Here is a 23,965-nt window from a genome sequence, read left to right as displayed (position 1 = left end):
AAAAAAGAAAAAAAAAAAGAGAAAGTACAATAACATAAGTAGTCTTGGAAAAACTATATAGAAGTATCCTAACTAGCTCTCAGTAAAGTGGACATTGTCTTCACTTAAGAAAAACATGCATATAATATATATGCATATAAAATATTGTTCCTCTTTAGTTAGGAGAAAATGAGCAATACCACTGTTTGGTGTACTTTCAGATAATGAATGCAGACACACACTGATTTATTTGGTAACCATACATTCAGGTAAAGAATGTTCAGCTCTGAAATGCTGTCCTACATAGGTGGTAATACACTAATACACATGCAATGCTACTTATTTTTAACTGAAAAGGCCCTTTATAACTTTATATTGTTATAGCATTCCCATTGTTATAACATTCAGCTACAAGAAGATTATAGCTTAGAAGTCATTGGTACAGAACGGGACTCAAATGTTTTTCCAAGCAATGTTTGTGAATATGTTAATTTTAAAAGCATATTTCCATTTATTATGGGTGTATGCCTCTATGAATTGTACTCATGTGTCTGACATAGCTAATCATTTTATTTTTGGAATGGGCTCCATAAATATTCTATGGATGTTGACTGATGATTATGGTAATTTGTTCTTTCAAATATTACCCAGAAATATGTAGAACATTGGGAAATTGGACTTCCTTATAAGATTACCACATTTTCAAATGTATTTCTATATTTTTAGAGTATTATTAAATCAATTTGAAAAATTCCCAGGAATAAGCCCTTAAGGTTCATAAGTTTGTAAATTTGTATTGTAGGAAGAGAATCTGAAAAGGCTTCTATTTTTTAAATTGCTACTGGTAAAGTTTAGAACATAAGAAAGCAATATCTTTTTAGTGTAGTAGAGAATTATTATTTTAAATTGGGTTTTGTCAAAATAAAATTATTTCAGTCCATAAACATGAAATAGTCATTTTTTAATTTGTTTATAGAATGGCATAGTAACACAGAATCATAAATTCAGTTTAATATGAACCAATGGGCTTCATTAATAATTTCTTAGTGTTTTTTGGTACTTCATATTTTATAAGGTTTTATATAGGTCCAAAGTCAAACTACATTCCAATTTCTGTAAAATGCTTTAAAAGTTTGCCTCTGTCAAGTAATATAGGTTAGTTTCCCACATCTATTGCAACAAGATTTATGCACTGAGAATTTCTTGGTGATCAAAGAAAACAAACGCTTAATATGATGTCTTTTAGCCAAATTATACTAAAAACATTTATTTGTACTGGGAGATAATATATGTAAGTGGAGGCCTATTCATTCTTTTAATAAATAAAACTGTTCCTTATGGAGACAATGAACACTAACTTAGCCATGCTCTACTGCAGTGACATGCATCTTATTATGTAAGACTTCTTGAAGGTGATCACCTCAGGAGAGAGTTTTCAATATGTTTTTTTACTTAAGTGCTGGCAGGCAATATGCTGAACTGGCATTCTAATCCTTATAATTTAAGAATATTTCCTTATATGGATAAAGGAACTTTCCATAAGTGATGATATTCAGGCTCTTGAGATAGGCAGATTATCTTAAATGTAATCACAAGGGTCTTTATAGGGAAGCCAAAAGGTCAAAGAGGGAGGAAGATCATGTCATGTCAAAGTGAGAAAAGGTAATGTGATGTGGGGCCCAAGCCAAAGAATGAGGGGACAGCCTCTAGAAACTAGAAAAAAAAAACAAGGAAACAGGTTCTTTCTAGAAACTGGAAAAAAACAAGGAAACGGATTCTCTTCAGAACCTCAATAGGGCACCAACCTTGCCAACAGCTTGATTTTAACCATATAAGACTCATTTTGGACTTCTGATCTGCAGACCTACAAGAGAATAGATTTGCATTGTTTTTAAGTCACTAAATTTGTTATAGATTGTTATAGTCCCAGAAGCAACAAGAAGACTAATACAGTATCCTAGTTTCTATGCTCCTCACTAATCACTTTGGTCTTGTTTTCACTTGCTTGTGTCAGATTACCTTTTTCTAATGTAAAGGAATGTTTGTGAAATTCAATGTAAAGGAATGTAGAAAATGAGAGACTTGAGGTTAGGCAGTTACCTTGCGAAGTGCATACAGTATCAACTTGTGTTCTATGAGATCTTGCATTATTTTTAGTTTATAATTTAGAATAAATTCCTCAAAAATGAAAACACCAAATTAGGGGCCTTATCACTTTCCTTACTTCTTAAATTGCCACTTAACTCGGCCTCTGGTCACACCCTAGTTGTGAGAATGAGACCAACCCAAAGAGCTGACATAGAAGTTCAAAGGCACAATTCCTTGTTGTGGGAAGAGGTGCATTTGCCTTCTGTTTGTCACTTCCTAGTTGCAGGATTTTAGATAAGTTATCTAAGCCTGCTGGGCTTCAGTTTTCTCATGTGAAAAATGGGGTGAAAAATAACTGATTCAAATTACTATAAAAATATAAGTAAAATACAAAATAGGCAACATGAGATACATACAATATTTAAATATATAAAAATTAAATGAAATTGTAATACATAAGGGGTGCCTGGGTGGCTCAGTCGGTTAAGTATCCAACTTCGACTCAGGTCGTGATCTCTCATTTCTTGGGTTTGAGCCTGGCATCCAGCTCTGTGCTGACAGCTCAGAGCCTGGAGCCTGCTTGGGATTCTGTGTCTGCCTATCTCCGCCCACTCCTGTTCACGCTCTGTCTCTACCTCTATCTCTCTCAACATTAAGTAAACATTAAAAAATTTTTTTTAAAAAAGAAATTGTAACATATAAAAAAAAAAGTAGACAGCATTGCCAAACTGTTTTGTAAATGCTTAAGTGTATGGCTACAATGTAAGAATTAATTTTTTTATTTATTTTGAGAGAGAGAGAGAGAAAAGAGACAGAGGCAGAGAAAGAGAGGGAGAGAGAGAGGATCCCAAGCAGGCTCCACACTGCTAGTGCATGGCCTGATGTGGGGCTTGAACCCACAAACAGTGAGATCATGACCTGATCCTAAATCAAGAGTTGGATGATGCTTAACCAACTGAGCCATCCAGGCACCCCAGAATTAATTTTTTTTTAATAATAATGATTGATTTCTTTCTCTCAGACTACTTAGTTCTCTTACCATTTGAGATCTAGATGATTTCTTTATGACATGTATATATTCATATTCTGCCATGAAATAGTTGCCTTCTCATTTCCAGGCCTCTAAGTTCAAAATGAATGCCAGATCAGCAGGTCCCTGAGTGACAGGCAGTGGAAAATAAAGAATGTGTAAGAGTTGTTCTGTTGATTGACATTGAGCAAAATATTGTTGATGCTCACACATTAATCTGTGCATTTTTATATTGCTACATTCTATCATGAGCATTTAAAAAATTGAGTTACTTGATTACCTAAACTGTTTTCATATTTTAAACATTAAAGTATTATGATGGTGGTGTTTTGTTTTGTTTTTGGCATAAACCTATCTCTAAAATATTTTCCTCTTAGAGAATAGTGTCTTATATGATTCAGACACTGATCTGCCATATTTTAGATACTGGGAAATACTTGGGTCTACTAAGTGTATGTGTGTTTCTTCACATACATGCTTTTATATAAATGCTGTTTGAAAAGTGATAATGTAAATTCAAATGACTAATTTTGCTAACAAAAAGACACAAAGCACTTATTTTTCCACTATCATAGCTTATCATTGCAGTGATTTTCAGTGGAGTTTTACACATTTAACACTTACATGGGTGAGGCATCATGTGAAAAGTTTCTTAACATTCCCGGGAATGGCTTGTTTGCACACACTGGTTAAAAATTTTTTTTAGTGTTTTTATTTATTTTTGAGACAGAGAGAGACAGAGCATGAGCAGGGGAGGGGCAGAGAGAGAGGGAGACACAGAATCCGAAGCAGGCTCCAGGCTCTGAGCTGTCAGCACAGAGCCCGACGATGTGGGGCTTGAACTCACAGACCATGAGATCATGACCTGAGCCGAAGTTGGCCGCTCAACCGACTGAGCCACCAAGGCACCCCTGTACACACTGATTTTAGAGTGTAATAAGAATATGTGGTTGAAGTGATTATTAATGGAGAACACCAGTGGATTAGACCCCCAGTACATAAATACAAAATTTTACTTCAATTACTAGAGCTGTAGAAGCAACTAATACCATCCTTGTATCTGTTATATTAGAAGTTTTAAGAAATATAGTTAAGGATCATGTTTATATGCTTAACCTATAAATATGTTGTAACCAAACACGAGACAATAGCCACTGATTTTTTTTTATTTAAAAAAATTTTTTAATGTTTATTTATTTTTGAGAGAGAGAAAGAGAGACACAGAGAGAGAGACAAACAGAGAGAGAGAGAGAGAGAGAAAGTGGGGAAGGGGCAGAGAGAGAGAGAGGAAGACACAGAATCCAAAGCAGGCTCCAGGTTTTGAGCTGTCAGCACAGAGCCTGATGCGGGGCTCGAACTCATCAACCCGTGAAATCATGACCTGAGCCGAAGTTGGTTGCTTAACCAACTGAGCCACCCAGGCACCCCAGTAGCTGCTAATTTTTATCTGGGGTATTGAAGTTAAAACAAAGATAAATTTATTGTATTTAACAGAAAATAGGCTAATTATTTTATATATAATAAGAACTTATCTGAATAGGTGATATACACATAAACTCAGCAATATCATTTTCACTATATGCTGCCCTAGCTTGCAAATAGAGGAATTTTTTTTTCCCCAGAGATGACTTCTTCATATCACACTTAACTAATTTTGTTCCTGTACTGTTCTTAACCATATCTGAATGAATTAGTAAACTGTGAATGATCTGAATGAATTAGTAAACTGTGATGATTTTGTATCCTGTTGCTAGCCCTGGAATTATGTATGTCTTCCCTGGCAGTCATCATAACACACTATTTTAAATTAAACAATATTGCTTTAAGATTACTGCTAATAATAGCATCCAACATATTAAATAACATTTACTAAATAAACCTGATCAGTAGATGGCACCTTGAAGGTTTATATGTGGGTTGAATTAAAAGGACATGATGTTGTTCTTTTCTTTTGGAAACATCTGAATAAATATTCATTCATCCTTTCTTCCTCCTATGCTCAGAGATTGATCTTTCCAGTTGCTACATACCAATTTGGATTGCAGGGGCCTGGTTGTGTAATGTTAATTTGAATTCGGGATCTCCTTGGAATGCCTGATGCACATCACGACCAAAGGAATCCTGGGCCACTTAGATATTTTACGCCTGGTCTGTACCTCATCGGATCATCACAAGTACTCCTGAGAACCTATCAGTGAATTAAGTCAGTTTCCCAAAGTGACCATGAAATGCATGACTCACAGTCTCAGAAGACAGCAGTCCCATGGTTTTTGGGTCACTGTTCAGCAGTCCAGTAACCATGATTTGAATTCTGAGAATCTGAAAAGTCATTTAACATTTTCAAACCTATTCCCTCCTCTGTGAAATTGGAGGTAATAATATTCATCTGATAAAAGAAGTGACAAGTAGGATTTGTGTGAATATGCTTTCCAAGTTTGAAAGGTTACACAGATATAGGGCGTTGTTACTCTACATTTTGGACTTAGTATGTCCTAGGTAAAGTAATTTATGTATAACTAATGATCTGGCTTACAGTTTTGATTTTTTTTAAATGGGAATCTACTTTTCTCCTGTTTCTACTCTAAACCCAAATAGTTTATCTGCTTTTTTGTGTGCTATCTCACTTGTACTCTAAGTTCCTCTCAAAAGACCCAGTGTTTTGGAATGAAGTATTATTAACCTATCCTGAAACAAATGGCTAATGTTAGTCATGATAATAGTTGTGCTATGACAACCAAAAGTATACTTTGTGCATATATATGGTACTTCACACTTTTTCCTAATGAATTTTTATAAGCATAGCAACTTTGTGCAGTAATTAAATAACTGGCTCCATGTTATATATGTGAAAAGTGAAACTCCGAGAGATTCTGAGAATTCTGTCAGTGCCATCTGCTTATACTTGACTGTCTTCTCTTAGCAACTTTCAAATGTACAGTATAGGATTATTAACTAGAGTCCCAGAACTGTACCCTGTATCCCATGACTTAATTATTTTATGACTGGAAGTGTATAACTTTTGGCCCCCTTCAGCCATTTATCCTCAAAACTATTGTTGGAGTGGATTTTTTTTTTAACCGCATAGACTTTCTGATGAAAAAATATTGAAACTTTTATCACTGTAAATAAGCCTTAATACTTTCTAAGATTATGATGTTTTCTCTGTGAATATTAGTGGATTAGGATGCTTTAACCATATTATGGCAGTCTTTTCTCATCCTTTATTGTGGGTTATAGAAGTATCTTTAATATCAGGAATACTGAAAATCATTTTTTAATTTATATGTATATTAAAAGTAAACAATGAAAAAATCTGAGTTTAAAGCACATGAGAACATTTGATTATTTCACATTTATCATCTTTAATATTTTAGAATGAATTTACTTTATTTTTTATAACTATAAAAGTGCTCTCACTGGTGTAAACTGTTCATTGTTCAATAATCTTTAATCAAAAGTATAATTAATTTCATTTTAATTTATAGTAACTGATGTCATACAAAAAGAGAGGACGGGGGGCACCTGGATGGCTCAGTTGGTTAAAGCTCCGACTTCAGCTCAGGTCACGATCTCATGGTTTGTGGGTTTGAGCCCCATGTCGGGCTCTGAGCTGACAGCTCTGAGCCTGGAGCCTGCCTCAGATTCTGTGTCTCCCTCTCTCTCTCTCTGCCCCTCCCCCATCTGCACTCTGTGTGTGTGTGTGTGTGTGTGTGTGTGTGTGTGTGTGTGTGTATGTGTATGTGCGTGTGCCTTTCTCTCTCTCATAAATAAATAAACATTAAGAAAAATTTTTAAACAGAAGACAGAACCATTAAATTTATGTTTTTGAAGTGTAGTTGGTCTTCAAGCAATCAATGTTATAATGTATCTTATACAAAAATAATATTCTAGAGATTGTCTACCTGTCTCCCTGATTTTTAAGAATCTTAACTTATAAAGAACATTTAATATAATGCAATATAATATACTAATAAATACTAATAAAGTATGTAATTATTTTGAAAAGTTAATGTTGTAAAGCCTTGTTTGATCCAGAACAATGATGATAATGACTGCAAATATATTATTGATATAGCATGTTTTTGTTTATATACCTCTTCAATATACTATCTCATTAATTAGAAGGCTTACTTGGCTTATTTTTACAGCAAATGGTCACTTATTTTAATTTTCTTAAATATGCATAAATAAATTATATTTTTATATCTTAAATAATAAGTAGTATGAATACTGTTTGGTGTGCATGTCTAGATAGATAAGTGGATAGGTGGATTAGAATAGTGTTCATATTATATTTTTTAATTGAGACTCTTCAAACATAACCATGTGAAATCTCTGATTCAAGACCACTTTCTGTGCAACAAACACTTCCATAATTATAAATTTTAACTTTTATGCCCTGCTCATAAATAGGGCATAAAGTAGTAGGGCATAGAGTAGTAATCTGTCTTTTGATATAAAACATTGATTAAATAATAAAAGATATGTAGTTGCCCTTCTGTATCTGAGAATTAGAAGAATAGACACAACTTCTAAATGAATTTTATTATATCAGCTGTAGAAATCAGAATGAAAGGTTGATAATAGGGTGTAAAACAAGAGTAGACCAAGAAAGCCGATGATTTAATAACTGCAGATCAGAAATACTACATTTACAAAATATTTACATCTCATTGAATTTTATGATGTATACTTCTTTCATTATTAACTATTACTACTTCAAATGCAATCCTGATGATAACTTTCTTTAACAAATTACAGAAATAACTAAGTTTATATAGCTGCTCCTTTTATAAACATCTGAGATAGATTTATGAGTTTTTTTCCAGGTGTGATATGAAAATTGTATGCCTTAACTGCAAAGAAACACGTATTTTGACTTTGAGACATCTCCTTCCAAAAGATTTTCTTTGTAAAAGGGAAGTACTCCAATTTTTTAAAGTCTGAGTACACTAAAATGGCAAGGTGTCTCCTTGCCTCTTATGTGTGAGGCCAGCCACATTTACATTACCGTTATTACAATCATCCTTAGACATTAAATCTACACAAGAGAACATTAGGGACATGTTGTTCCTCAGGATTAACTATCATGCTAAATTGCATAAAAAGTATAGAATATTGGCTTTTATTAATCTTCCACTGAAAGCACAGAATATATTTTTCACCTTACAACATTCACTAATGAATCAATTTTAATTTAGGTACTAAGAAAAATCCTCATTAAGGCCAACAAATGGTAGCCTCAAGCAAACCCAAGGTATTTTCACAGTAAATCAGAATGAGTTCTTCCTTCGGTGCTCCCTTATTCCGCCAGTATGCAAACAATGATTCAGAAGTATTGGTCATTTCATAGAATAAAGCATATCTTCAAGTAGATATAACAGAAAATTCTAGCCATGAGGTAGTATATTTCTGAGATGAATAAACAAGAACATACAACAGGATAACTGTAGAATGCCTCATCCTGTACACTTAGTGACAATATAATAGTTGGAAAACATTATTTTTCTATAGAAAAATGTACCTATCAATAAATTATTGAACGTAGACAATTTCTGAGTAAAATTTACCTTGGCAAAGCCACTCCAAATCAAAGAATCAATTTCATTATATGTATACTTACCCATGATTAAATCTGGGCAGCCCAGATTTGTTTAGCCGAGTTGCCACAAAGGATGCCTAGTGTATATTTCTATTTTAGTAGTGGTTTTTGATTATTCTCTTTGGGGACTCAAAGTTATTTTAAGTTATAGGATATTGGTATTTGTGAACAGCCATCTGTGAGGTTAGTGTAATTATTTGGCCAAACACAAGGAACATGAGAATCAGTTCATAAAAATGGCTTTACTTATGGTGTTAGTAATATATTAATTGATATTTAAGAGATTTTAATACTCAAATATTAAATTTTTATTGATTTAGGTTTGGCCAAAGCATTTCCACATTATATTTTGACTGCCTTTAAAATGGATGTCATGATAATCATTGAATGTATTTTACATATTTCTGATAAAACTCTGTGGTTATATTTTTTCAATTTTTTTTTTAACAACGACAGTGAGTGATTCCTACCAAACAGTTATTTGTATTCACGTTGGTGCCATCCTAAGAACCAGTGTTGCTCAAGCAGTATTTAATTTCTAACTCAAAGTTGCACTGTGTTCACTGAAAAATCAAATTCGTTAGTATGAGTAAACTGAATGAGTTGATTTTTATTTCTAGGTTTGTTTTTTTTTCTTGAGTATACTACAGATATTTCCTTCCAAAGTCTAAAACTCTAAATTGAGCAAAACCATACTTAAATTTTTATAACAAGAAGCAAAATAAATTCAGCACTGGTATTAATCATGATTTCACTTCCCATAAGTTTATTATTTCTTCTTTTTTATTTTTTTGATTTCAGGTGCAATAACAGAACACAGTGCGCAGTGGTGGCAGGTCCTGATGTTTTTCCAGACCCGTGTCCAGGAACCTATAAATACCTTGAAGTGCAGTATGAATGTGTCCCTTACAGTATGTATATTCCTGTACTTTTCTTGTGAAAAGACATTAAGCATTGTTTTGCGTGCATTGACCAAATATTCTCCATGAAAGTGTAAGAAGTATTACATACATTTTTTTAAAGACTTAAGTTTTCAGGATCATAAATCCTCCCACCATTGGAAGAATTAGACGTTGCCTGAATGATCCTGAAGTATTCATTTTGACTATACATTTCTGTATATCCATACTTATTCTAAACCTTTTCTTAATGCAAGAATATAAAACGTTTAGAAAAGTGTTAAGAGAAAAAAAAGGAGACTGCCTCCCTCTAGGTCTAAGCAAACAAGCAATGAAAATGAATAATATCTTGCATATTATATTATATAAGTATTATATATATAATATAATATATAATATAATATAATATAATATAATATATGGCTGTCTATATGATATAATATATATTATTATACTTACATTAGTGGTATAGAAATTGATAAATTTTGAACTTTGTAGAAGTTGTATTATCTAATCTATAAGTGCTGTCAACATTTGGAGGACTAGAAATATATTCATCCAGAAGGAATAAACTAAAAAGAAATTACAAAAGTTACATTAACTAAAGCACTCTTCAGAATTTATCTTTTGCAGCCTCAAGAAGTTTGTCTTTGCAGCTTTTAAGTCAGATATGGTATATGCCAACAACATCATTTTTTTTCTTCAGGAGTAATGAAGGATCAAACAATCAAAACTGGAACATTTTTTTCTGACTTTCCACCCAAAGGAAGAATCACCATTTCATAAAAATATTTTTGATCTGGCAGTTAATTGTTCATGGGATTCTTTAGTAAAGATTGCCTAGGAAATCCTACATTCTCATATTAGATAATCAGTTCATCCACAAAGTTCAAAACACCTGGGATCACAAGTAAATCCCAGGTTCCAACTTCCTTTGACATCTCAGAAGGAAAGTACCTGAGGATCAACAAGTTTGTTGTGCTAAGAGATAGTTGTCAGCTTGCCGCATTTCTGCTCATTTAAGAAGCAACACATTACTCCTAAGCTGTAAGTGTGCATAATCCAATAATAGAGAGCAAATTGGCCAGCAAGAAATGAATTGAAATTTTAAAATAATAATGAAAGCAATCAAGAGAGAATTTCATTTTTGCTTTTTTAGTGTGATTGATTAGAGAAAGTTTATCTAGTGATGTTTTATAAGCTAATTTTCCTTGTTATGAAAACAGCATGAGTGCATAGGTTTTGTTGAAATCTCAACTGAATTTATGCTTTGTATATATTGTTATCTCTAGGGACCCTTCTATGAAAGTATAAAGCTCTTCCTGACCAGTTATTGTTCATTAGGGAAATTTTAAAAAAGAACACTTTTTGGAGTCCTTTTTGGAACTTCGACAATTATATTTGGATTATATAGTAAGATCTTTGTGAATTATATAGAATAGCTGTTTCCAAAGGCATTTTATAAAAATATACCATAAGGAATACCTCATTTTTAAAGACAGTTTGAGGAAACTTTCAATCATATTTTTGAAACGTGAAAGCTGAAGTAGAAACTGTCAAGCTAGATTTTTTCACAATTTTTAAATATTAAAGAATTTCACAGCTGTCTCTTCAATTTTCTGTATTTCTTCAGAATTTCTTTGAGGATAGTTCCTCCAAAATCCTCTGCCAAACTTATCTTGAAAAATCATTACTTAAATCATTTCAATATAAGTAAGAATTTGTTCATATGCTTTTGCATAGAAAGAGTGTGGTTTACTACACATTTCCCTTCTCTCTTATAAATCTTCAGAGATAAACAATTTGATTCCTGAATATCCTATCTATACAGGTTTCTGATAATCCTAAAAATTTACTGGTTGTCTAGTAAGGATGTGTATTATATTAAGATATTTTTCTGATTGTTTCATTAAATAAGAATTATAAACTTAGGTGCAGCCACTCGCCAGTTTATATGCTGGTTTGATTTATACGGTGTAGCATGATTGTGTTTGTTTAAATTATCTTCAGTTAAAAGTGTAATGTACAAATAGGCATTCACTTAGTAAATTTAAAATGATTTTATAGGAAAAAATGCAAAAGAATATATAAACCATGAAATAAAGTATAATGACTTATTTGAAAGGGAGGTTTATTTAGTAGAAAACGACCAGAGATCAGGGAGCGTGGGTTCAGAATATGGTCTGGTTACTTAACAAAAAGCATTAATCCTTAAGCTGAGAAGCTATTAAAATTTTCTGGATCTCACCTTGTAGACCTATTCCCTGATCTGTAGTAAGTTGTGATTTAGACCAACCCTAAGCTCTTTTTTCTTATCTGTAGCATAAAATACACAGACTTTTTCAATGTTGTAAAAAAAAAAATCACTTACTTAAAATAGCTACCATTTTTTGGCACTTACTACATCTCATTTACCACATGGGTTAAATGTTTACATACATTATTTTATTAAGTTCTCACAATATCCTCCTCCCTGTTTGGTATGAGTATTGCTCTTCTGAAGAAGAAACTGAAGCACAATAGGATAAGCTAACGTTTCATGTAAAACAAAGAATAGCTGGATAATGACTGAGCCAAGAGTGGAGCCTGTCTCAAGTACCTGTTCTTAAGGACTCAGCTTTGGTTCTCCCCATAGAGTTTCCCATTGATATTTTCATGAGTTATTTAATCTCATTCAGTATTTAACCATTATAATTGTTATCAGTACAGCAATGGCACACGATGAAAACAAATGCTTCAAGAGCCTAGAGTTTTTTTGTTCTTTTGCTGCTTACTTTTAAGAGGTTTTAATGCCTTTCTTCAGGCCGCTGAATCACTGCAAACTTCCATTTCCTCAAACACGTAACAAAGCATAATGGCAAAAACTAGTTTGTGCTGTTAAAATGCCACCCACAATTTGGAATGAGGCTCTTATCTAAGTAGTACCTTAAGAAGAAGTTATTTAAACCAATTGTATGATAAGAGAAATCCTAGTACTTAATATGCTTATTGAAATATCCCTAATGTATGATTAGAAGGTAAACTTCAGATGTAGGATTCATTATTAGTATTTTAAAACTTTCTACTTGGACAACTGAATAAACAAATTATGGTAGGTTCTATTTGTTATACAATTCAGTAATATCCATTTTCATTTTTAATTTAAGACAAAAAACTTCACTGTATATAAGCGATGCATTTGGTATTTATGAATGTTTTCTTCTTAATATTAACCTATGGAAAAAATGTTAGTATTGGTATTTTCTTTTTTTATATATGTCCTGTGTGTGTGTTCCCATGGTAATATTGATTTTTTAAGATGATATTTCCCCATGGAAAAACATAGAAAGAATGAAAATATAGAAAGAAATATAGGAAAAAATATGTGGGAAAGCGTATAAATAATGATATATAAGCATATTACAGGTAATATAGATAAAAATTCAGCAAAATTCTTTGTATCACACAAGGAACGTGGAGTTAAAATATCTAAAGTGAGCTTGCAATAAATTTTGCACAGAGTTTTAGGAGTCAGTAAATACGTATATGGTTAAACAATGACAGTTCTAGAAGAACCTTAACCTGAATCAAGTGGTATGACTTTTTTCTTTCTTTCTTTCTTTCTTTCTTTCTTTCTTTCTTTCTTTCTTTCTTTCTTTCTTTCTTTCTTTCTTTCTTTCTTTCTTTTAGATGCTGATGGGAAAGAAAATGAGAAAAAAATAGTGATTATAAACAATTTTGTGAGGCCACTTTCTTAGAGTGTCTTGTCAACTTTTCTGAATCACTAAAGTTATATTTAATTTTTTCTAAATCTCAATTTCTCCCTCCAGTCTGTATTTTCTTATTTTGGCTCACAGAGACCCTGTTTGTCACCAAATTTGGGACAGATGAAATCAATACTTTTCTCTGTTCTTGTCACACCTTAGTTCCAGTGTGACTTTTACAGCTTTCACATTTTCTTTTGAGGTTTTTCTTCCTTAGTGATTTTTTTTTTCTTCTCCCGGGAGATGACCCAGATATTCCAGAGGTTAAACCTCTGCGTTTACTGGGGCCACACTTTTGCTCTCCCCACCTTCTTGCCTCACTTCCATCCCTTTTGGCCTGATTGGGGATGGAAATTGTGGCATCTTCCAGTAGATTTACCCTTGTTTAGCAGGTTTACAGGGAAGATTTGTGTTAGGGAGAAAACAATAAAACAACTAACCACCTACGTGGAGTATTTTTTCTGAACAGAGAATCTTTACTTTGTATCCTGCTGACAATTTGTCTTTCTTCCAAGGCATACAATTTCACGCGCATTACACTCACAAAGTGCTTGTCTTCTCTCACAAGCCAGCTTTTCTCTTCAGTTCTTTGTCTCTTCCTTTTAGGAATACAAAGCACTTATTAGTTATTCTAGCAATCTTCTCTCATGGTGGATTTTCTTAGGAAATGGGGGGAGGAGGAAGCGCACGATTTGGAGAGCTATTCGAAATGAGTGTTTGATTAAACCAATCATGTTATATAGCACTTGCAGGCTTTCTCACCATACACATTAGCCATCTGAAGAGTTATTTGTGATCGTCTATGGAAAGACAAGCAAAATGTCATCTTGTTGGAAAATCAGTATTTACAAATAATTTCATAATCTGTTAGTTTCATCTCTTACTGTAAGAAAAAGTGCTGCGCTTTTCTTCAGCATTTGAAACAGACCAATTCTTTAATTATAAATAACTAAATATATTTTTGCAACTAATGGTCAAATCAGTTCATTTTTAATATATGCATTCTTTGATTCTTATCATGTAAAAAATACAGATTTTAAAGATCATGTGCGGAGGGGCATCTAGGTGGCTCAGTCGGTTAAGCACCTGACTCATGATTTCAGCTCAGGTCATATCTCAAAATTTGTGGGTTCTTGCACCACATTGGACTCTGATGCTGAAAGCATGGAGCCTAATTAGGATTTTCTCTCTCTCCCTCTCTCTCTCTCTCTCTCTCTCTCTTTCTCTGCCCCTTTCTTACTTGCATGTTCTCTCTCCTGCTCTCAAAAATGAATAAAGTTTTAAAAAAATTTTAAAACTCATGTGCTGAAATTAACCCATATGTTTAATTTTTAAGATATCACAGAAATGTCAAGATATAATTTGAATAACAATGCTTCACCACCTTTTTGAGCTTCTGACCTATAGGAGACATTCAAGAAATATGTATTAAATGATTGAAGAAAAAAGAAAATTTAGTCAAAATGGCTCCTTCTATTTATTGCTCTAATGATAAATTCAAGAAGCTCTTATCTACAGAAAATACCTTATTAGTTCAGAGGGAAGATCTATGGTAAAAATATAGATTATATGAATTTTAGTTCTTCCAAATTGGTGATTGTATTCCTCAAGAATGCTAATAGCAACCCATTTGTTTTTCACATTATTCTTCTCTATGCCTCCATGCAACATAGCAAGTATTGTCCCGTAAATATTATTCCATCTGTAAGAGCAGTTATCTAAATTCTCTTTTTTAGAATGATATTTGTAACAAAAGCAACCAAATTCTTCCTTTCTTTGTTTTTCTCCTTTTGCTCCCCCCCCCCAGTTTATTTCTTTCTCTTTCAAATAGTTTTTCTTTATTTCACAATATCTTGTACCTAACAGATAATCCATAAATTGTGTGCTGATAGTTAATTTAAGTTCTGCTTATATGCCTAAAAATTGCCCTCGTTGGTACAAAACAAGAAACTTAGATGGACTGTACTTTCTTGGAGGTCCTAATCCTAAACTCTCTCGTACCTCTGTCTATCTGCTCATATGTTTATGGAAATTATTCTCAACTAAATGATGTCATTTGCTTTGAAGACCTCCCACTTATCTGTCGTCACTCAACATCTGTGATATAGCTGGCATTGCTGCATATTAGCATAGAAAGCTCTGAAAAAAGATTCTGCGCTCAAAGAATTTAGTCCGGTGGGGCTCAAGGTCCCCAAAGTTACAATGTCATTAGTTCAGCAAAGCAAAGGAGCATTTCACGTTAGCAGTGTACAGAGAAGGCACGCCCTTCCCATAGCGGCTAGTATGGGATGGGGATGGGTATCTTCCGGGAAGGTTTTCTAGAGGAGATGACCCTTGAGCTGAGTCTTAAAGAATGAGTAGACTCCAGTGAGAAGGACAGTCGTTTGTTTCTTTGTTTGTTTTAATTTTTTTTAACATTTATTTATTTTTGACCCAGAGAGACAGGGCATGAGCGGGGTAGGGGCAGAGAGAGAAGGAGACACAGAATCCGAAGCGGGCTCCAGGCCCTGAGCTGTCAGCACAGAGCCTGACGGGGTGCTCAAACTCACAGACTGTGAGATCATGACCTGAGCCGAAGTCGGACGTTCAGCCGCCCAGGCGCCCCGACAGTCGTTTTTAGCAGATGGGACTATGTAAGATAAGAAACTGTATGGTGAATGTAAAACCAAAAGTGTTTGGTGTTTTCATAAAATACAGAACATAACAGTGACAGGAGATGAACCTGTTGATTGGCAGGTGGAAATCATGACCTCTGTGTATGCTGTGATCCCTGTGAGACCTAATTACTTATTGCAGTGTGGATCACAGAAAAGACAGTAAAACTATTTCTGAAGGCAATTAACTGATATGTTAATAAGACATGCTTGCAAATCTTTAAAAAAACAGTTTTTACTGGTTTAAGTTAAAAAAAAATTTTGGGGGGGTGGTGGGGGATACAAAGTAGCAGTTCCAGAATCAGGTAACAACCAGGTCCAGAAAAATAAGATCCCATGAGCCACAGAACAAGAACTGGTGGAGAGTCTCTTAAGGGCTCTATTATGTTCAGATGAATTAGTTCCAAAAATGTTTCATCTGGTGTAATTCCTGTAGTGATCTAGGTTGGGACATTAAGACTGCATGACATCTAGTATCAAGGTGGTGTTTTCATACAAAGACAGTGGGGCTGGAAAAGAGCCTAAATGTGATCAGGAGGACCAGATCCCTCCGTAGAATCGGGTGCAAACCTGTCCTGTAGTGGCTCTGGGCCAGCTTCAGCCTGCAGAGGGATTCCGTAAGCCTCTCAAACCCCGGAAAGACAGATTTAACATAAAGTCTGGAGCAATACTGGGCCTGCATTTCCTTGGGCAATGATAGACTGAAGCTGGCTGGGGGCTGCTCCCTCTTAAATAAGGGGCAGCTGGTTGGCTCAGTTGATTAAGTGTCGGACTTTGGCTCAGGTCACCATCTCATGGTCTATGAGTTTGAGCCCCATGTTGGGCTCTGTGCCGACAGCTCAGAGCCTGGAGTTTGCTTCCGATTCTGTGCCTCCCTCTCTCTCTTTGCCATGCTCTGTCTCTCAAAAATAATAAATGCTAAAAATTTTTTTAAACATAAATGAGGTCTGTTCTTCTCTATTTGTTGTATTATCCAGCATTTATTGTATTTTACGTGGTTCACTATAATCACTTAAAATGTCTCCTGGCTTCTGAAGATACTTAAATTTTGCAACTCTTATTCTAGAGTTTGGATATAATCAGTGCTAATACATGTAAAAGCACTCTAAATTGTTACTATATTTCTTAATTTTCAAAAGATAGTAAGTTCTTATACCAAGAATAATTCTACCAACAGAAGGTTTTTGGTGCCCAATATGGGTCCGTCCTTAGGTTAGGTGCTGGGGAAAAATAGATTTCGGCCCTGTGAAGCTGGCAGGCTTGGGGGATAAGGCAAATAAATAACACATGAACCAGTACATACAATCATCAAAGATAGCAATAAAATGCAAGAAGAAAATAAACATGACTGTATGATAGAGAGCAGTGAAAGGATCAGCTTATTATGTAAGGTGTGGTAACAGACTTCTCTGAAAGACCTGAAGAATGGGGATAGGACAATCAGACAAAGAGCCTGGGAAAGAACTTCCAATGCAGGGAGAGCAGCAGCAATGAAGACTGCCAGGTGGGGAAGAGGTCAGGCAGCTCTCATACCTGATAGAAAGTCGGTGTGACCACAGTCCAGTCAAGATGGAGGCCAGTGGATTGGAGAGCTACAAGCCTGCAATTAATATTGTTAATAACATTGCTAGTGAAACAGAAATTTCTTTGAAGATTCTAGGATTTATTAAGAATCAAAGTATGTTTGCTGAATGAAATTAAACTGGCATTCTCTTTAAAGTATATATTGTGAAACATATTGCATGATTCTACAGTAACATAAAGGTAAACTTTCATCAAATAAGCCAAATGTCACATGGCATCAATACCGAGGTAAGCTTTGTATATAGTTAGAGTAGATTAATATTATGTAAATGTATGCTTAGATGCTGATTATAAGGGACGAAGATAAATTGAGGGTATTAAAGAATTAATTGCAATGCCAGAATTAGGAAAAGATTTGGTTTAGGAAGTACAATGTTATATAGACATAAATAAACTTTGAGAGGTTACCTTAAGTATGTTCATTTGCTTTATTTGAAATAGTAAAATTATAGAGCTTGTGCACTTAAACTTAATTCAAAGAAACTTTTATAAGGTGCTCTAATTGAATTGCATAAACATGTAGGATTAAAAAAGACATGGAATATAGCATTTTGTTTTTAAAATATACTGCATATGGGAAGAAAACTAGTGAAAACATGTGAAGGTAAGGCTATTTTCCAAAGTATTTATTGCTAAAAAGGGTTTGTAGCAAACATCATGATGTATTTTACCTGTGGAGTTAGTTGTCCAGGTATTTTTTTCTAAATACATGTAAAATCAAAATAGTATAAAAGCGCCTAGTTATTTTTTTTGTATTTTAATCATTAATTTTATGAAGCTAGAAAAATTGAATCAGTTGGTTTGAAAGTATTTCATTCAAATATTAAAATTTCAGCACAATATCTCATTAAAATGCTAAAGTGTTGATGCTCCTGGGTGGCTCAGTCTGTTAAGTCTCTGACTCTTGATCTCAGCTTGGGTCTTGATCTTAGGGTCATGAGGTCAAGTCCAACACTGGGCTTCATGCTTGGCCTGGAGCCCACTTAAATTAAAAAAATAAATAAATAAAAATAAAAATAATAATAATAATAAAGTGATAAAGGGAAAATATATGTAAATTTTAATAGTTTTATTTTTGAGAAACTTCTCAAATGGTAGGATATCACAGTTCCTATGAACACTGTAAACATTTTTAATTGCTTAATAATTTTTTAAAACCCTCTGTAAGCCCAAAGACTTTTTAACAATTAAATTCTTATATGGCAGACTCAATAATGATGCCACCCCAAAAATCTATATCCTCATCCCTAGAACCTGTGAATATTTACCTTAAATGACAAAAAGGGGCATTGTAGAGGTGATTAGATTAACAATCTTGAGTTAAGGAGATTATATTAGATTATCCCAAGTAGATTGACTGTAATCACAAATGTCCTTATAAGAAGGAGGCAGTGTTAGAAGTAGGGATATATGACAACAGAAGCAGAGTGAAGTACATGAAGATACAGAAAGGGGTCACTAGTCAAGTAATGCAGGTGGCCTCTGTGAAGCTGGAGAGAACAAGGAAATAATTTTTCCCCTAGAGCCTCCAGGATGAACGTAATTCTGCTACCCTCTTTTTTTTAAGTTTATTTATTAATTTTGAGAGACAGAGAGAGCATGAGGTGGGGAGGGGCAGAGAGAGAGAGAGAGAGAGAGAGAGAGAGAGAGAGAGAGAGAGAATCTGAAGCAGGCTCCATGCTGTCAGTGCAGAGTCCGAGGTGGTGCTCAAACTCATGAACTGTGAGATCGTGACCTGAGTAGAAACCAAGAGTCAGATGCTTTAACTGGCTGAGCCACCCAAGTGCCCCTCTGCCACCCTCTTAATTGCAGCCCTTAAGACCCACACCAGACTTCTGACGTAAGTGTTTGAAACTACTACTACATTTGTGGTAATTTGTTACAACAGCAGTAGGATACCAATAAAACTTATTATAATATTATCTTTTCCCTAAAATTATTAAATTGTTTTTTTAATTGTTGTTTACTTAGGATGTGGACTAACAAAGACATAGTTTTTCTTTCTAAGTAAAGATTATCGTATTTTTCTCATATTTTTTTAATTTTTTTAATGTTTATTTTTGACAGAGAGAGAGAGAGAGAGAGAGAGTGAGGGGGAGAGAGAGAGAGAGAGAGAGAGAGAGAGAGGATCTGAAGCAGACTCTACACTGACGGCAGAGTGCCCAATGCAGGGCTCAAACTCACAAATCATGACATCATGACCTAAGCCAAAGTTGAATGCTTAACTGATTGAGTCACCCAGGTGCCCCTCTCATGATACTTTTAAAGAAAACCATTTAAACTTTCTGTAATAGACTTGCTAGATGTAGGATATGCAGCACGTCATTATAAACAGACAGAAATCATGTTACTTCTTTTTATAAATGTATCAAACCCTAGGCAATCCCAAGTCAAGTTGGTATTTAGTATAATTAATTTTGCTATATTACACATATCTACTATTTATGTGAGGCAGCAAAAAAAATGAATTCAGTAAATAAGGACTTGATTGTGAATATATGAACTACATAAATAGTATGAATAAATGTAGTGAGTTTCCATGTAAATTTTCTTGTATCTTTAAAGAGGAATTTCTCGCAATAACTGACTTATAATACTTGAATTAAGCCCATATATATGGCCTTCCAAGTCTGTTCTGTATGTATTAATATAATTTAGTTTTACCAACATTTAATGAAAACCTAGTTATCTTCAAAATATTGCACAGTGTTCAAATGCCTCCAATAATAATGCCTCCAACTATGAGTGGTTCCTAACCTCCAAGAACCCATAATCTCCTCACCATTCTGTCCTCCTTCAAGTAATCACATCAATGTAGAATCAAAGACTGGCAAGGAAACTCAATACCATTTAGTTTTTATTAATATGTATTATAAACATATTATCTTCTCTCTATGCTTATTGCTTTTCAGCTTCAATTAGAACAGAAACCAGGGCAGAATAGAATAGTAAGTGATACGGAAGAAAAAGAAGTGGCTGTTTCTAAGTGCATCTCTATGGCAAAGACATATTACCTCTGCTCTTTATCAGTTCCTACCACATTTTCCCTGTCTTCGCATTACCAAGTTCTCTCAAGCATTGGAGAATATAACATAGTGGTTAAGAATGAGAGTCTTAGAATTTACGTTCTGATTTTGTCAATTACTAGCTATGTCCTAATGACGTTGTTTTACTGCTCTGTGAACGAAACCCTTCACAGAGAAAATAGGGATGATAATCAACTTACAGAGTTTCGGTGAAACTTAAAATTAAAATGAAATATATGTTAAAAGCTTTGTACAGTGACAGCCACATTAGAAATGCCCAGTATATCGTAGCTATTCAGCTTAATATGCCTGTTGCCTCTCAGCCATTTTCAAAGTCTTTTGACAATCAGTACCATCATGCACTGCGGCTTGAAATTATTTAATGCTGTTAACTTATCCCAGGATTTGGGGAGCCCCAGGCATTGTAGAGTTACATCTTTCTCTAGTTCTTTGGACTACTGGTATAATTTTCCCAGACTTCTGTCTTAATTCTCCATTTTTCATTTCAGATCACCTCTGGATTTTGAGTCCTTCTCAGAGCTCGATCAGGGCATCTGGCATATGATTTAGATTTTAAACCAGTTCTTTCTTATGGGGATATTCTTATTAATCCCAAAGTGATAACTAAGACTTGTACAGCAACTTTTCTGAATCCACATTCAGCCCACTGGGTTTCTGTGAGTTCTTTTATCACCTAAATTTCAGGCTCTGCACCTCTTTGGATTTGACTGCTGGTACTGGCAATTGCATAAATCACACCAAGCTTGCCGTGGAGTTTGGGCATAGTATCTTTTATTTTCATACTTTTATCATTGGTGTTAGCTTTTACTACCAATTAATTTATCTCCAGCCCTATTTCTTCTCATAGACAGCAAGAGGTACGGATGTATCAATGTACTCAAATGTGTCCAGATGGATCCTGACTACATTCATTTATTTCATTCAACAAATATTGGTTGAGCCTCTATTATATGAGTCTTCACATACTGTCTCTAGGTAATAACAGTGGAATTCAATTTTAAAGCAATCTAAACCCATCTTTAATTTTTTTTTTTTTTTATGGGTGAAGAAACTGAGACTCAGAATAAGTAAAATAATCAATGTTTATGTAGTTAGAACTTACTGGCTCTTGATTGTCAGTCAAGTTCTTTTTCCATCATGCTACTCTATTTTTTTTATTTCAAGTAGTCTTTCTGTAGCTTAGAGATGGAAGGAGTGAGTAAGCTTACCTTCAAAAATATAAATGATCTGAATATATCATTTTTAAATGAAATTTGGCAGTCTAACCCAGTTCCTCATTTTAATTCAAATTCTTCCAGAAAATTTTTAGAATTCAAAATGGTCCTAATGTGACTGCTTGATTATTTGGTTTTTGTTTGCCTTCAATATAGCCCATAACTAACACAATTAATGATGGCATGCTGAGATATCAAAAAATCCAACTTTCTCCATATTATAAAAGGATAGTCTTTTCTGTGGAAGGAGCTAGATTTTAAGCTGCATGGCATTCCTCATAAATTTATTTCAAAATCACCTCCAGAAAGCCCCTGAGTAAACATTTTTAGAGAAGGTTGGCTGTCCAGTTTGCTTTAATGTTCGCTATATACCAAATAACTACACACTAACCATTTGCTTTTTGAAAGCCTTCAAATAGGCATCCAAATTTGTGTGACAAATGTTTTCTTGTCTTAGTTTTTAGAACAGTTTGAAATAAGTTCAGTGCTCAGTAATAGTGAAATTTCATAGATGTCAAAAACTATCCACAGTTAAATGCACACACACACACACACACACACACACACACACACCTAATGGGATTATAGAAGAATTAATCTCTCCCCAAAAACCAGAACATAAGGTTTCCTTTACTATTATTTTCCTTGACTTATTGTTCCCTTTCCTGTTCTCCTGACCTCTTAGAGAACTCATTGAGTTAAGTTCATCAAGATAACAGGAAAGTCTCAGGAGGGAGATCATATTCAACTTTGTTGGAAACAAAATGCATTTATTCCTACAACAATGAATCCATTTTATTTCTTCTGGATTCATTCTGATTGCCCAAGTGCCAGTAGAACTGATAACTGCCTACTTGTGTGTATCAAAGTCTAATAGAAGGCTGTTTTTTTTTTTTTTTTAATGGCAGTATTTTGGTCTTATTCTAATCTTTTATTTACCAAGAGATACCTAATAAAGCATAATTAAAAAAAAAGAAAACTTCCGGGTAAAAGAATATTATTGGGTATATTTACAAGTCAGAGCTCTAAGAATTCCCCATCCCTTCTTTATCATGAACTCTCTAATACTCATATTAAATGGGTTCAAATACCAAGCTTGAATCTCCTAAATTATGAATAACTGGCCTGCAGCAGATGACTTGTTTTACTCTTTTTAAGAATGAGTGATAAGTGTAAAGCAAGAAACATGTTATTCTGTGAAGCAAGAAACATATGTTATTCTTTGTCTTTAGGACTCAGCAATCCTCATTTATCAATATTTGCCTCTCAATTTGTGAGGAGCCCTGATTCTAATATAAAATCCGAGAGTTTATGATGAGTTATATTAGTTGATTGGATACCAGCTGCTGCTCCTTGTGAGAATAAGATGATATTTTCTAAAATGATGAAATACCTTATCTTTATCCCTAGGCAGTATCTTGAACACCAGTAGGAGCTATTCACTAAAAATCCTACTTATCATAGGTTCTAACTGTTGAAAATCCAGAGTTGATAGGAACCAACATGGGAAGACCATGATTGTCATTTTATTTAACTTACATAGTGGAAGGCCAGGACTTATTTTTAATTCTATGTTGGATATTAGGGTGAAGAGTCTAATTATTTACTAGACATCTCCAAATGAATCTAATGCTTTTGAAATGTGATTTATATCTTCAGTCCAAACACGTCAAGGTTACTTTTACTTAAAATAAGTGATATACACAGTAGAATTAGAGTAAAACGTTGGATTGTGAGAAACTTGGTCTACAAGTGTTCTGCGAGATGACATTTCTAATAAATTTTAACTTGATAAACGAGCGATGTCTTGCAATACGAGTAGTACGTGATGCAGAATGTCACATGATCACAACTGAGCCAATGGTTATTGAAATTTGTTTTGGTATACAAGTGCTTTGGATTACAAGTATGTTTCTGGAATGAATTATGCTTGCCAACCAAGGTTTCACTGTAGTTTCCAGCACACAATTAGCACTCAATAGGAATTTGCTATTGTTATTTTAATGTCTTCCCTACCATATAGATATTTAGCTTATTGTTGAAAACACTGTGCCATAAAACTCTGAATACCAAGATATAAAAAATATTGTACCCTCCCAATATGAGCTTTTGAGATTATCTGGGT

At 34.1% G+C, this 23,965-nt stretch overlaps 1 protein-coding gene across 33 annotated transcripts in view; it reads left to right on the top strand.

The window, feature by feature from the left end:
* The window catches only part of ADGRL3 (adhesion G protein-coupled receptor L3), an 813,483-nt gene that overhangs the window by 472,314 nt on the left and 317,204 nt on the right, over window positions 1–23,965 (top strand). For all 33 annotated transcript variants that reach the window (XM_053901514.1, XM_053901520.1, XM_053901521.1 and 30 more), the window contains one exon: window positions 9,501–9,610. In XM_053901514.1, coding sequence (XP_053757489.1) covers window positions 9,501–9,610 — 110 coding nt within the window. The remainder of the gene's footprint in view (window positions 1–9,500; window positions 9,611–23,965) is intronic.

This window comes from Panthera pardus, unplaced genomic scaffold (genome assembly GCF_024362965.1).
Source record: "Panthera pardus isolate Hobbes unplaced genomic scaffold, ASM2436296v1 HiC_scaffold_13, whole genome shotgun sequence".
Lineage (NCBI taxonomy): Eukaryota > Metazoa > Chordata > Mammalia > Carnivora > Felidae > Panthera > Panthera pardus.
This window is presented reverse-complemented; position numbering and strand designations above follow the sequence as displayed.